The 16,650-nt window shown below is 39.1% G+C and overlaps 1 protein-coding gene across 1 annotated transcript in view; it reads right to left on the reverse strand.

Moving 5' to 3' along the window:
- Positions 1-285: 285 nt before the first annotated feature.
- rdgB (retinal degeneration B) overlaps positions 286-16,650 on the reverse strand; it is a 689,086-nt gene continuing 672,721 nt past the window's right edge. The window contains exon 27 of the mRNA XM_067154865.2: positions 286-1,278. Coding sequence (XP_067010966.1) covers positions 1,152-1,278 — 127 coding nt within the window. The 3' untranslated portion in view covers positions 286-1,151. The remainder of the gene's footprint in view (positions 1,279-16,650) is intronic.

The raw sequence follows: 16,650 nt of genomic DNA on the forward strand, positions 1-16,650 counted from the left end.
TCCATTCAACTTATGACCCCTCTTCATCTACTGAGCTAATTTCTAACTTTGCCCTTATTTCCTCACTCCGAGTGCTCTCCTGCCATTGTTCCCACCTGTTTCTATCAGCAGTAATTCCTACTACTTTTATGTTTGTTAGTTCCAACTTATGAATAAGATATCTTGAGTCCACCCTGCTCTGGAAATAGGTATTTTAACAAATTTATAAACTACTTGCCCAGTTTCATTTGCGCACTCGCATTCACACACACACACACACACACACACACACACACACACAATCCTATGGTATGCGAAGGTAATATGAAAAATTATGGCTATCTGTTAAAGGGCTACACATACTACAATGTCCACTCAAAGCATAAATATGTCATTTTCATTCCCTATTTTTATATTTATTAAATTCTTCAATTATTATTTTGTGATGGACTTTATTTAATTTTTAATATTCTTAATATCAATTAGTCATTACTGATAAATATGACCACCCCTTCCTCCCCATATTTTTAAACATATTGACTGATAAACATTTTATACAGGCTTCAATTACTAAATAATACATGTTGAAATACGAGAGATATGATTTTGATGTAATAAAATGGCTCATTCTCTTGTTAGATTTCAATTTGTTTGCAACACAAAGATAAATAGTTTCTACTTGGTAATTCATTACATTTCAAAATCAGAGTCCAGGAATACTGTACAGTAGTTGGCCAGTAACGAGATAACTTCTATTTGTTCACAGTGATCTTCGCTAAGAAGAACAATTATTTAGACTTTATAGAAGTTCCTTCCAGGAACCGGATGTGCATAGAATAATGCAGTTCAGTTTATTAGCACAACACTCATCAAAAAGAAAGAGAAAAAAAATTGCCACCACTTCAAATTATCAGCTTTTTTGGAACTAAAACAAAACAAAAATATTTGTCTTTTATTCAATTTTCATTTTTTAAAAAAATAACTCTTGGTGGTTCACTTTTTTTGCATTTTTCTTTTAAATAGGAGGCTGCGGGATGTTACACACTTGACGAACTAAAAGTAGAATTCAACACTTCCTCTGATTTACGAGTTTTCTTTCTCAACAGTTCACTTCTCTTTGTACCAATAAATTTATAAACGATATACCAGGAGGAGGATAAACAGCGCAAGTGTCAGAGCTTGCTGCTGGAACCAGTAGTCGAACGGGACGAAGTGGATCGCCGCGAGCGACTGCTGGCACTCCGCTCGATGCCGCCGACTCCACCCATCAGCGGGTACGATGTGGCCCGTTTGGCTGACCTGTGTGAGAACATCATTTCATAATGTAAACTAGACAGAAACACTAATTAATTAATGTAGGTTTTCGTGGCTCATTGTATTAAAACAAATAAATACCACCTGTGACAATAAAGTTTGATGAATGAAGTCAGAACGGTCGATCCGGCAATACTGGCGACACGCAACGCTGCACCTGCATAGCAGCAGGTTTTGACCACCTGCTCCCAACGTTGTTCAGTTGAGCATCCTGTGTGTGCCGTGTAAGACCTGCTTGATACAGTGCGTGTTTAGTGCGTTGGTTCTGAACTGTGAACAGGAACATGAACGACCAAAAGATCGTTGTACAGTTTTGTTTTAAGCTTGGCAAGACACTGAAAGAAACGCATGCGATGCTGGTACGTGTTTATGAAGATCAAGCACGTCCTTGAAGTGTGTGCACAAGTGGTTCGCCCATTTTCGAGGCCGGGAAAGTGTTTCTGACAATCTCCGTAGCGGAAGACCGGCGACCACCGTCAGCGATGAAAACACTTAAGGAGGCAAGGACATTAATCACGAATGATTGGCGATTAATTGTGCACATGATAGCAGGTGAACTGCAGATTAACCATGAATCCGTGTGAAAAATCATCACCTAGAAGTGGAAACAAAATGGCGTATGGCTTTTAGTGCTGGGAGTGTCCGAGGACATGTTCGGCTTGCCAAGTGCAGGTCATTTGATTTGACACCCGTAGGCGACTTGCGCGTCGTGATGAGGATGAGATGATGATGAAGATGACACATACACCCAGTCCCCTTGCTAGCAAAATTAAGCCATGATGGTTAAAATTTCTGACCCTACCGGGAATCCAATCCGGGGCCCCAGAGACCAAAAGGCCAGCACGCTAACCATTTAGCCATGGAGTCGGACACCCAGAAGTTAGGGAAGAGGAAAATGTGTTATCGTCTTGTGCCAGATCACTTGACTGACGATCAGAAGCAGGCATGTTTAGAGGCTTCACAGGATTTTGTTGAAACGGCAGATGTGACACCAAATTTCTTGAACTGTATTGTCACTGAGGATGAAACCTGGTGTCTCAGGTATGACCCTGAAATGAAACGGCAAAGCATGGAATGGGCGTTTTCTGGGATCCCCTCATCGGAAAAAGGTCAGAGCCGGAAAGTCACGCATCGACGACTCAAACTCGCTTTGAAAGGAAAGAGATTTGACGGTATTCCTGACATCCAACGAAACGTTACGAGGCTTTTGAAAACCATCCCAAAGGAAGCCTTCTTGCAAAGTTTCCAGGACATGTATCACCGATCTCAGCAGTGCACAGTTATGGGACGGGGCTTTTTCGAAGGACAGTAAGGTTACCGTTGTGCATTGTTCACCTATGTTGATAGTACAGGACTATTAATCGAACTTTATTGTCACAGGTTGTATAATTATATATGCTCCACTTGTGAGGGAGATAGAGCTGTGCCCAAATAACTTCAACAGGAAAGACTGCTTCAAATTATCAAATACATAGAGACCTTTCCTCCATAAATACATGCATAACACCACCATGGCACAGTGCGACGCACTCCAGAATCTGTTGACAGAGGACAGTAACTTCACTGCCAACCGCCAGAGCACAGCGCGATGATACCCGAGTCCAGTTAGTGGGGAGGCCGTGGACAGTATGGTCAAAACTTCGATGTTCTTTCAAGAATTTCTATGATCACTGTCAGAAGCAGAACTTCACATGACCTGATGAAAGCCAATGTAATTTGGCGGAATGCTCAACTTTGTTTTAATAATGAATAGGCTTTGTTTTAGTAATAAATAAGGGGTTTTAATCCAGATAATTATATTTATTTTAAGGCAGAAACACTTTTCACAGTTGAAGCTTCCACAGTCTGTTACACTACTAATTCTGTTCCTTGTTTGGGTGGGACTGAGATATTGTATTTTATATCTTATGTACAGGTTGCCAACATTCCTGAGGTGAGATTGACTACTTCAAATCAAGTATGGATACATCAGTTACCTTGATAAAAAAAAATAGTGAAATGAATTTAAAATGATGGCAATCTCAGCTACATGTAGGATGCTAATTATTGGTTTATAATATTACCTATACATTAAAATTTTGAACGATTAGGAATTTTTCTTTATTTCCATAAGAGACATGTTTTGCCTTTCATTGAAGGCATCATCAGTCACAGTACTACCTCAAGGCATAAATCAGATATCTGATTTGTAATTAAATTATAATTACTAAGAAATCATATTAACATATTACAGTCAGTTACAATGAGAAAAACAATGTTCATTGATAATGTGGATACCAACATATCAGCTGTTGGCCGTAAATTAACAGTTGTGAAGGATAACAGTGTAAAAATGTTAGGGTATGTCTTATAAAGGTTAATTTAACTTATTTACATGGGGGCAGTTTAAGGGAAAGATAAGTGACTGGCACCAATAGGTAAGACCACACAGTATTTAACAGTGTCCAGCAGCAGTGGTCCGTATGAAATATTGACGTTACACTATCAGAAGTGTTAGGAAAATGTTACTAAAATTTCAATGAGAAAACAATGTTTATTATAGTAATCGCCACGTAAGGAAATACCCCAGAAAGTAAATATCGCCGCCCGATGCTCTTCTTTTCTCTTTTTTGTAATGGCTGATCACTGCTGCCAACCTGCCTGGTTACATATTAAAATCACCAGACATACCATAAAAAACTAACCTCAATGTAAACACCGATAATGAATGTTTCCCTACCCTAGTAAATGATAAAAGATAAGATGAAATAAATCAAGATAATTATGAATATCTCCTCAATGAGGAATTAAGGAAATAAACACACTTTCTCACTCAAATTATCTGTCTTTATTTTGATATACAGTAGGCGTACTATAACCATATTCTTGAAAAGCGGGGCATGTTAAACGATGCAGTTTATTTAATAAGTCTTTGCAGTGTGATTTTCGAAAGTTCCAGACATCCAATGACTTCCCTTTCTTTTGCGCGAACATTTCCTTCTCTCTTCCATACCGGTAACCAGTAAGGAGAGAGATTATTGGGCATATTTTCAGCCTGCAGGCTGGTTATATCTTCAAGCTTATCAGGAAACATATAGGAATACTAATGTGCCAAGCTCCGTGAACGGAATTTAGGTCAGCTTTCAAGTTCACTGTGGATTTTAAAATAATAATGTTATAAGTTCTACTGCCAAAATTTCGTCCCGCAAGAGTTATTTCATGTACCGGTAGATCTAGACATGAGACTGGCGTATTTGAGCACTTTCATCATTTCACACAAACAATGTTATTAAATGCATTATCCGAACATGCCACAATTCTACTTACCTGGTATTAGCCAAATATATTTACAATCCCACAGAAAAAGAAAATATACTTTAAATATTCTCTTACATATATCACTAGTGACTTTAACGGTGATGCGGTGGCAACACGCAATTCACGCTAGGGCAGTGATTGAACGTTGCCAATGTGCCAGATTAACGGTAAATGTAAGAAGTCGTATCGGCAAGTAGGGTCCCTAAACTGTATGGTTACCGACACTGAAAAAGACCCAACAGCAAGAAAAGTAACTATAAATCAGTACCTTAATATTACAGGGGAGAAAGGATAAGGTTGCACCCTTAGGGTACGTCCTTACACGGAGAGGACTTTAATATATGGAGTTAAAAAGGATTATATTACATATTTACAAGGGGGCATCTAAGGTAAAAGATACAGTGGTCGGCACCAATGCGTAAAACCACAGAGCATTTTAACAGTGTCCAGTAGAGGTGGTCTGACATGAATCTCAGCTACGTCAAACCATCTTGGTGTCTTGGGAATCAGAGTGGCTATCTATCTGAACTCCCAACAAGCTGAGAGCAATTAAGGAGACAAATACCGTGTGGCGGTCCTCTTTCCAGCCTTCATGGAGAGAGGCCATAGTTTAGTGTCGGCTGAGGATAAGTTATGGAAGATCTACGCATTCTTATCTCCTACAGATTACACCCGCAGTGTGTTCTTGACTTCACCGTGGCCCACTTACTCATGGAGTGCGCCGATCTCTCTGGCCTAAGGTGGAAGCTCGGCCTGCAGGAGACACTTGAGCTCATACAAGCTCATACGCGACTGCTGCTGATCTTGTCATTCGCTTCAGGTGCAAGAATGGATTAATCAAGGGTATATAAATTTCAAGTGTTCTGTTACTCAGGGAACTTACGTTCCTTTTTGATCTGTTTGTGACCTTTTCAGCTTAATATAATATTTTTTTTGTTTTATTTTGTAAATCATTTTGAAATTCCTTCACTGAATATTTTTTCCCCACATATTTTATTCAGAAAGGATGATTACCTAGTTGTACTTCCTCTTAAAACAAAAATCACTACCACCACAACATGTACATAAGGTACAAAAAACCAGCACTATTCTGCAGAATATTCTGAGAGTTCAAATTTTTCCTCAAAATAACTCTCTCTCTCTCTCTCTCTTTCTGTTTCTGTTTTTCTTTATATACACATACACAGGGTTACTTGAAAAAGAATACCCATATTAAAAAAAAATTGCTGCCTCGATTTGGATGACATGTTAGGGCAATAAAGGCCTTGACTTTAAGAGGAAAGAAGGGAGTTTTTTGAAACCACCCGCTGCCTAAACTTGATAGGGTGATGTAAACCTTGTCTGCACATGTGTTGTGTAGCCAGGCCATCAACTAATGATCTTGCTGTTTATGTGGTGATGCACATACGTATTGGACAGAAAATATCTTAATTGGAGCTAATATGGCGTAGTCACTTTCCGCTCAGAAGGCTAGCACACAGTGAGCTATCTAGTAACAAACGAGAGAACCACTTACAATAGACCAACGGTAAAGTATCACGTCTATAATTATGGACTGTGAAAGCATCAACCTAAATATTAAGAACATTATTTATGATGATGATGCTTGTTGTTTAAAGGGGCCTAACATCGAGGTCATCGGCCCCTAATGGTACAAAATGAAATGACAACAAAAAATTCAAAATCATCCACTGACCAAAAGAAAAAAATCGTCATGAAGGAATGGATGGACATGCAGCAAAAAAACAACAAAAAACGAGCAAACAAAAAAATTAGTGGATTCAACGCAAAAGAAGGATCATATATAATTTATTACTGACCAAGGGACCACTCATAAAGCAGAATCCTGAATCGAGGATGCTTGATGTCTAAAGGGGTGCAAAATCCACGTCTAAGGCCCCACAGAATGGTACATGTAGCGAGTAAAGTAGAACCATGCTATTTTGTCATGTTGGGGTACTAATCAAAAGTAGCGAAGACTCACAGTGTTCCACACAAGATGGTACTAATCACAAGTATTGTACTTCGTACAGGTAACGCAGACCTATGGTGTTTCTCACACAATGGCGCCAATCATAGCCAACGCAAACCGATGAGTTCTCTCAACTAGGTGTACTAGGCACGGGTGGCGGTCCGACGGGCCCCGTGGTGCTCCTCACATTGTGGGTACTAATCACAGGCAACGTAGACCCACGGTGTCGCTCATATAGTGGTACAACTCACAGGCAACGCCCAGACCCGTGGTATTTCTCACAATGGTAATAATCACGGGTACTGGAAACCCACAGGGGAACCACTCTCTGCTGCTACTAATCACAAACCTATTGTGTACCCAATGTAGTGGTACTACTCATAAGTAAAGGCGACCCATGGTATTTCCCGCGTGATGGTACTAATCAATAGTAGTTTCATGGTTCTAATACCAGCATCCCTTGGTTGCCCCTTTTAGTCGCCTCGTACGACAGGCAGGGGATACCGCGGATGTATTCTACATGTGCGTCCCCCACCCGCAAGGGGTATAACATTATTTATGGTGAGAATATACATGACTTAGTGCATCTCAGACAAAGAATCACTACTGATATTGCATCTGTACTCCAGACATGATACAGTGTATGAAGCAAGACATTTATTTTTGATTCAGTGTCTACCGTACCACTAACATGGCATATAGAAATTTATTAAGGTATGTAAAAAAAACAACCTCCTATCTTTCCTCTTGAATTTAAGACGATAATCACCTCAATGTGTTTATAAAACAATAATACAGACTTTATAAAGGTAAACCCGGGAAGAGAGTGATGAAGAATGTCCCACAATTTGGAACAGGATTTTTGGTCAGCCTTAAAATAATCAACTCAGTTCAAGAATTCAAATCACAGTCTCCACGTCTCTCAACGCTTACCTTAAAGGCATCTAATAAAATGTATATTATAATAAATGCCCATGCTCCCAGGAATAAAAACAACTCCTCAAACGACCATGAGGAAACAGGGGACCTATTGGACCAGACCATAGATAACATCCTCAAACACCATGTAAAATTATTAATAGGCGACTTCAACGCTCAACTAGGCAGAGAAAAAAAATACCATGACATCATCGGAAAATGGCCAACACACAAGAAAACAAATGAAAATGGAGAGAGACTAGCTGACCTGCGTAGAAGTCTACATGTTTTAAGAGGAAACCTCAAAAACTCAAAACATGGAAACACCCTGACTACACTAAAGGAGAATTTTAACTGGATCACATCTGCATGGACAAATACCACCACAAAGAGATCTACATCATCAAAGTCCTCCAAGGAATAGACACAGGTTCAGATCACTACATAGTTAAAATTAAAATTAAACTTAAACTCACTCCCCAGAGGAGACAACAAAAGCAAGCCCCTAAAACTAAAAGAAAAATAGATCCTACCCAGGTAATCAAACCCAAAAATTACCAGAAAGCTATTGAAAAAATAAAATTACAGATAAACTTGAAGACTTAGTACACAACCTTAAACAAATTGCAGAAGACCTGACTCCAATTAAACTATGTAAAAAACACCAATGGTAGAACAGTGAATGTGATGAAACAGTGGAGAAAAGACATCAGGCATGGCTATTACATCAGTCCCAAAAAACAGAAATATCTTATCAAAAACAGAGAAAAGAAACTACCCAAGTCTTAAGAAGAATAAAAAGACAGCATCATAAGGACACACTGTAGTTAATTGAAGAACAAATCAATAAACCTCAATCAAGGGACTACTACAAAACCTTCAGGAAACAGCTCCAAAAATATGAACCTCCGACCCTACTGATGAAGGACAAAAATGATAAGCTGGCTCATAACAATAAAGACAATGCAGAAATTCTGGCTAAATATTTCAACAAGCTTTTAAATTGTGAGGAACCTATAGAACTCCTTCATTTGGACACCAACACCCTGTTAAAAACACCACCAGAGAACATAAATCCCCCCCACAATAAAGGAAGTCTACCAAGCTCTGAATAAATTAAAAAACTATAAAGCGCCAGGAGAAGATCAGACCTTTGTGGAAATCTGAAAATATGCAGGAAGATCAGCAAAAGTTGCCCTACATCAATAATCTTTCTCTATCAGGATTAAAGAAGAACTACCAGAACACTGGACAACAGCCCTCATTCACCCACTGCACAAAAAAAAAAAAAAAAAAAAAAAAGGAGATAACTGACCCTAATAACTAGAGGGGAATCTCGTTCCTAGACAACATACAAAATATTTTCAATAATCATAGGATAAGTTTACAATTGAGAAAGAACTAGGTGAATATCAAGGAGGTTTCAGACCCTGGAGGAGCTGTCCTGATCAGATCATGAGTTTTAAGTTGATAACGGACTATAACAGGAGAAGAAACAGAGATATGGTGATAACATTTGTAGATTTCAAGAAAGCTTATGATTGCATCCATAGAGAATCTCTGTTTAAAATTTTAAGACAACTTGGACTACACCCCAAATTAACAGACATGATAAAATTGACTCTCACTAACACCAAATCAAAAGTGAAGTTTAGGGGTGAAACATCAGAGACATTTGAAATTGAAACTGGACTATGGCAGGGAGATGGGCTCTCACCGCTATTATTTAACTGTGCTCTAGAAATGGTAATGAGGGAATGGTTTAGGAAATGTCCCCTAAAAATAAAGATTGGCCGAAAAATCCAAACAAATTGCCTGGGTTTCGCTGACGATTTAGCATTACTAGCAGTGGACATAAATAAAGCAAAAAACCCAGATATCAGAACTTCAAAACAATGCAAATAAAATTGGAAAATATAATTTGAAAAAACAGAAATTATGCCCCAAAAAAACCAACACAACTAAAAGAAGTTACACTGAGCAAGTGGCTGTGCGGTTAGGGTCGCGCAGCTGTTAGCTTGCATTCGGGAGATAGTGGGTTCGAACCCCGCTGTCGGCAGCCCTGAAGATGGTTTTCTGTGGTTTCCCATTTTCACACCAGGCAAATGCTGGGGCTGTACCTTAATGAAGGTCACAGTCGCTACCTTCCCAATCTCCCATCCTTCTGTCGCCGAAAACCTTCGATGTGTTAGTGCAACGTTAAACAAATAGAAAAATAAAAAGAAGTTACCATAAATGGCAATAAAATCAAAATAGTAACTCAATTTAAATATCTTGGAGGAGTAATAACACATAACCTAAATGAAAAAATCTCAATCTAAACAAGAACAAAAAGATTAGTTAAAGCACAAAAATTATCATGGGATATCTACAAAAAGAAATGTCTATCAATAAATACAAAAATTAAACACTACAACACAGTTATAAAACTGGAAGCTACATATGAAGGAGAAACACTTTTTCACCTGAATAAACAATGAAAGACTGACAGACTTCAGAAAATTGAAAGGAGGATTGGAAGAACCTGCATCAACAAAAAATACCAGAAAGATGGACAGTGGTGGATAATGCCTAACAAAGTCATGTACAAAGAGCTAGAACACATTACAGATACTATGCATAAGAGGAGACTGCGATTCTTTAGACATATCATGAGGATGCAGGATTCGAGACTTCTGAAACAACTAGTACAACACAATCTCATCTCAAAAAATACCACAACAGGATGTAAATGGATCAGAGAAGTAAGAGAGGATCTGAAGGAAATAGGCCTTACAATAGAAGACACCACAAATAAGATAAAATTGAATACAAAACAAGAATACAAACCTCCGCTTTACCCTTACACGAAACAAACCAACAACACACATATTTTCAAATGAGGAAAGGGCATGAAGATCAGAGCATCTGAAGAAGTACTGGGAGGACCGCAAAGCCCGAACAATCCCTTCAAAGAGACCTGAACGATGGACTGACTAAAGTGTTCTTATGCGGTCATAAAAGAAGAAGAATACAATATTTTAAAATATGGATATTCATTATTGATGAACCTGTTATAAACTCCACAGTGCCCTTTGAAATTCAGTAGGTGAAGTATGGAAAATATCCACTAATTCTCCAAGTTTGTTCAGGAAGTCCAGCGCCATCAACAGCCAGCAATATCTGTGGTCTGTCATTGTATGTTTTGGCAGACCAAAAGAAAGGCTCTGCCTGGTGTTATGAAGGGAAATCAAATCTGGGAGAGATGAACAGTTCTCTCAGTAAGGCACTGTGAATGAGACTGGCATTTCCATACTTATGGTGTTAATATAGAAACATAATCATGTAACATAATACAAGGGTTAGCAGTAGTTAACTAAAGGCTAATTTTACATGATGACAGTAGCTTTTGCAACTAATTTAAGGAGAAATGATGGTTGTTTTCATGGAAACACTTGTAAATACTGTAATTTTATGATTATCTTCTGAGTTTTATTTCAGTATTATCATGGACATCGAGATAGCAAGAGAGTGCAATAGGGCAATGTGTTCTACCAGAATGTAAGATACTCTGTCTGGAATAAGGGTGTACTAAGAAAATGTACAACCTGTGACAAAGTTCGGTGAATGAAGTCAGAACGGTCAATCCGGTAACACTGGTAACACACAACGCTGCACCTGCGTAGCAGCAGGTTCTGACCACCTGCTCCCAACGTTGTTCAGTTGAGCATCGTGTGTGTACGAGTGGTTCGCCCGTTTTCGAGGAGGCTGGGAAAATGTTTCTGACAACCCCCCCGTAACGGAAGACCGGCGACCGCCGTTAGTGATGAAAACATTGAGAAGATGAGGACATTTATCACAAACGATTGGCGATTAACTGTGGCGCACGTTAGCGGATGAACTGCAGATTAACCATGAATCCATGCGACAAATTGTTACCCAGAAGTTAGGGAGGACGAAAACGTGTTCTCGTCTTGTCCACATAACTTGAATGACGATCAGAAGCAGGCATGTCTAGAAGCTTTACAGGATTTTGTCGAAACGGCGGATGCGACACCAAATTTCTTGAACTGTACCGCCACTGAGGATGAAACCTGGTGTATCAGGTACGACCCTGAATGAAACTGCAAAGCATGGAATGGCGTTCTCTGGGATCCCCTCGTCAGAAAAACGTCAGAGCCGAAAAGTCAAAATGATGCTCATCACCTTTTTTTCTGATAGTCAAGGCATTATTCACAAGGAATTTCTACCTGAGGGAACGACGTTGAATGCTGCATGGTACATTGAAATTTTGACCCGTTTCATGAAACGTCTATGCAGGGTACGACCCCAGTATGCACAACAAGGTTCATGGTTTAATGTCGATGACAACAAAGAGGGTGGTGCAACTTGAACATCTCCCATACTCACCAAATCTCAATCCTCCAGACTTCTTCCTATTCCCACGACTCAAACTCGCTTTGAAAGGAAAGAGATTGACGATATTCCTGACATCCAACGAAACGTGATGAGGCTTTTGAACACCTCCCCATAAGAAGCCTTTTTGCTAAGTTTCCAGGACATGTATTGCCAATCTCAGCAGTGCATAGTTATGGGAGGGGCCTATTTCGAAGGACAGTAAGGTCGCTGTCGTTCATTGTTTTTCTATGTTGATAGTCGAGGACTATTTACCGAACTTTATTGTCACAGGTTGTATTATGCACCCATATTGACTGCTGCAACTGAGACCTGGACCATGACAGACAGGGAGGAGAGTAGAATTCAAGTCAGCAAAATGATACGTAAGAAGTATGGTAGGAAAGACAAGGACAGATAGAGTGAGAAACAAAGATGTGAGAAAGGAGGTTGGAATAGAAAACCTAAATGACAGAATTGATAGGAATAAACTAAGATGGTTTGGACATGCAAAGAGGATGGAGGAGGAAAAAAATACCAAAACAGATGATGGAGAAGAAGTTCGAGAGAAAGAGAGCGAGAGGAAGACCCAGAACAAGGTGGATCGATTTGATAAAGAGCAGTGCAAGAAGAAGAAACATGGACTGGAACAAAATGATGGAAGAGGAATGGTGGAAGGAGAGAGGAAGGTGGAGAAGGTGGCAGAAGCTGGATAAGGGGGAGGATGATTACCAATTTGTTATGGATGCTCACATCTTTGTTTGCAGAAACTAGAGCTATGGCAGAGATGTTGTTAGTCACTCTAAAGGCTGAGAAATGAAGAAACAAACAAATAGGGAAAGGAATGGATAAACAGAAGAGCACCTTCAGGATATTCTGCAACCTTACTGAAAGAAATAGTTGTAAAGGATCCCAAAAGTTACCATAAGCATAATGTTCATAAATCATACTTAAAAAAAAAAAAAAGTAAAGCACAGTCATCTCTGTACAGGCCATGAGGCCCTTGGACGGGTGAAAGGTAAATGCTTCCACTATCCGCAACCTTGGCACATGATGGGGTAGAGTGTTTAGCTCTACGTCCGGCCACCTCTGCCCCCAGGAATTAACCTGGTACTCATTTCTGGTGTAGGCTGAGTGAACCTCAGGACCATGTGCACCTCTGGAAGAAGAAATCTCGTTTCTTAAATTTTATGACTTCCTGATGGGGATTTGAACCTATGTCCTTCCGGGAAAACCAAGCACACCTTTACCGCCTCGGCCAGGCAGCCCCTAAATCATACTTACCAAATTTAAATAACTTCCTCTTTTGGAAAATTGTTTCCTCAAAGAAGAATTAAACGTTGAATCAGGGAGTTCTCAGTTTATACATTTTTTCCATAATACTAACGGTATCAGACTTTTTACAATTTTCTATATTCTTGAGTTCATTCCTGTAGGTATTCCTGATAAAACAGATTTTGCTTTGGGTTCATCAACTGTCAATTTATTAATATTATTATTTCTTTCGCAACATATTCAAGTATAGTAGTGCATTTTACTTTATTTTTAAAAATTACATAATATCCCATAAAGACAATTGGACTACGTGCAAATCAAGACATTTTTACATTCCTTCACTTCCTCATTTCATTTTGCAAACCAAGTAACAGATCGAAGAAAATTAATTGCTAATGCAATTTTAATTATTAAGTCGTCTTTTCATTTTAATCTTGCAGAGAGAGAAATTTTCTGTTTCATAGAATACTGGATGAGTAGACTGCAAACTGGCTCAAAAGTTTTTAACAGTTAAGAAGTATTTTCCCACACAGGGAGTATAAATGGAGCTGCACTGTGAAACTGAGTTTGAATAAGATTTTGACACACACAAGTTTATTATTATTATTAAGGAGATTATATGCAAGATACTTTACTAATAAAGAAGAGACATTTTCTAAATATTTTAAAATAAAAATTGGACAACAGTTTTTATTTACATCTAACTGCTGAATTTTTGTTGTTGTAATCCTGTTAATGGGAATGAGATGAGTTTTTAATAGAAGAAGAATTAATAATAGTAATAGTCCTTTATTTTTACTTGTAAGATGTATATATTATGTTGTAGCATGTGATTTTGATCAAGTCCTCGAGGATTTTAGGAAATACTTTTCACTGATGAAGAAAATGTACTCTGTTCTCGAAACATGTACGATTAGATAATACCATATAAAACAGTTTTTTGTATAGTATTGACAATCCCAATATAAATCATCAATTTTTGGTAAAGAGACAAAGTCTCTCATAGCGGATTGGCACTGCCGGTGGCTTCAAGTAGCCTACGCAGTGGCCTCCACGGTATGCACTAGCCATGCGTCTTGGTGGGTGTGCTAAGTACCAACTGATGAACCCAACTTAGCACACGAGGGCGAAACGCTGGCAACCAGGAATGAGTTAGCTGGAAAATTTATAATGTCCAATAACGGACCATTTATATTGGTATTATAATTTTACTCATTCAGGACAAATATTTCAGGTTCCCTATGGGAATCAACATCTATATCATAGCAATGACAGGGCGGACTCATATCACCTCCTGTTTTTCGGTGTAGTGAGATTGTTTTGCTGCAACTGTTGAGTTTTATAAATAGGGCCCTGGACTGTGAACATTTTGGCTCTTTTGCAGGGTACCATTCACATAACTGCACATGACTATTAATTTAAAACTTACTGGTTTTGCATCTCACCAACTACTTTTATAGTTTTGGAAGATTCTGAGGTGTAGGAATTTTATCCCACAGGAGTTCTTTCCTGAGCAGTAAATTTACTGACATGAGGCTGATGCCATTGGACAGAACAAGGATTGAACCTGCCAACTTGAGCTCAGAGGGCCACTGCTCTACTGTCTGAGCTACTCAGACTGGCCATGTGACTAATAAAATGCTGCAGTAATGCCATGAGCAGTGTAATGAATGGGCCAACATTGCCTTTTAATTCATAAGTGAATGACTGAAACAAGCCAAAGCATATACTGACCAATAATGTACCTACCCCACTGCAAGAAATTGAATGTCGCAGAAACAGAATCTATTCGAGACAAAAGGCATGGTTTTGTAGATACAAAGAAAGTTCGACTTGAATTGAGAAAAAGAGCTTTTGACAACTGGAGCAAGAAAGAGCATAAAGGCAAAGGTGTAGTCCTATTTAAACAGTATGCTCCGGTGAATGCATGGATTGGTGATCATAAAGGACTGTCTTGCAATGAATGGCGTGACGCAATACAAATGAATGCCAATGTCTTTCATATTTCCTGGGATCCTGTCCACATGGTGAATTACTACACACCTCACACCATAATGTAGCTGGATCAATGACAGCTAATGCTTTGAGAGGACAAGGTTATAATGTCTATGAAGAAGTATACAATCTCTCGAACAGAGGAAGCAATGGATGCTTTGAAATTATTGCTTTTAAGCCACTCTGTTCTGAAGATTTCATCATTGATCAAACAATTCGATTTGAGACCAACAGAAACAACCAGAAGAGGTCGAGGCAGAGAAAAACAAGACGAATTAAAGAAGAAGTGGTGGGCTTCTATAAGCAAAAGTATAAGCTATCATCCATCTCTGTAATCGGCTTAATGTTAGGTGCTCGAGGAACCATACCTACATTGTTTGTCAACTTTTGCAATACCTTTGGCTGAACAGAGATTACTACTCTCAAGAAGTCCATCATGATCTTCAAGAACCATACTTGCGGACCTCAGATAAATGATTGACGTGCCTCACTCTTTTGCCTACACTTGTGTAACTTTATATTGTCTCATGTAGGGTTAATCCATTCTTCTATATTTATTAGGGTTGTTCGGGCACTCTTTGTTCTTGTGTAACCTGCAGCTGTTACAGGAAGATGATGATGATTATGATGATGATGATGATGTGTAATGGTGCTGCGTCATTTGTCGGCTTATAGAGAAGAACTGTACTTCTTTTATGGCTTCCGAGGAACAATGGTGGTTCTAGTTGTGGTGTTATAAGTGAGTGAGCGTTATCTTGTGATTTTGTTGTTGTTCATATTTAATATGAATTTCATGCCGTAAATGTCTGCCATCTTGGAAAATACAACAATTATTCTATAGATAACACAATCTAGAGTTGACATAACTGCACTCACTTTGTTTCTTTTGTCATCAATTCCATAGAAACCACGAATAAGATATGCTATATTCCTTTTACTATCACTGTTGGCAAGGTCACACTGCCAGCCATTTTTAAGACTGGCAATGTGACACATATGTATTGGACAGCATAATACATTAATACCCGGTCAGCTCACGTGGGGGTTTAGTTCCGAACTGAGTATGAACTAAGCATAACCCTGCGTGAGACACTGGGATGGAGTCCTCAACCCCGACACGGGGCATCCCAATGGCTAATAGGGGAAGTTTCCTGTAGATATACAGGACAAGTGTGAATAAGACGCAGTCAAATAAGCACTCGCGGATCAACTGAGGAAACTAGAACTGTGGTCAACGGCTTTGATGGCAGAAGAGGACACATGTCTCAATGGCTGAGAGGGCGGAAGAACCAAAAATAAAATCCACCTCGCGTCTGACTCGGATCGAGCGGCGAAGTGGTCAGCGCCTGTTTACCTAGTAGGTACGGCTGTATAGTTACGTTCCAGGAACTAGCAATCCCTGGTCCTGATTTCCCAGTGGAAACACTGGACCAATCTTTGATCACTAGCTATGATGGTTCGTGACAGTAAAATCAGCATTATCCCAGGTGGTAACCAATCCACACATCATGAGACAGCTACTGGGT

This window comes from Anabrus simplex, chromosome 10 (genome assembly GCF_040414725.1).
Source record: "Anabrus simplex isolate iqAnaSimp1 chromosome 10, ASM4041472v1, whole genome shotgun sequence".
In the NCBI taxonomy this organism is placed as follows: Eukaryota; Metazoa; Arthropoda; class Insecta; order Orthoptera; family Tettigoniidae; genus Anabrus; species Anabrus simplex.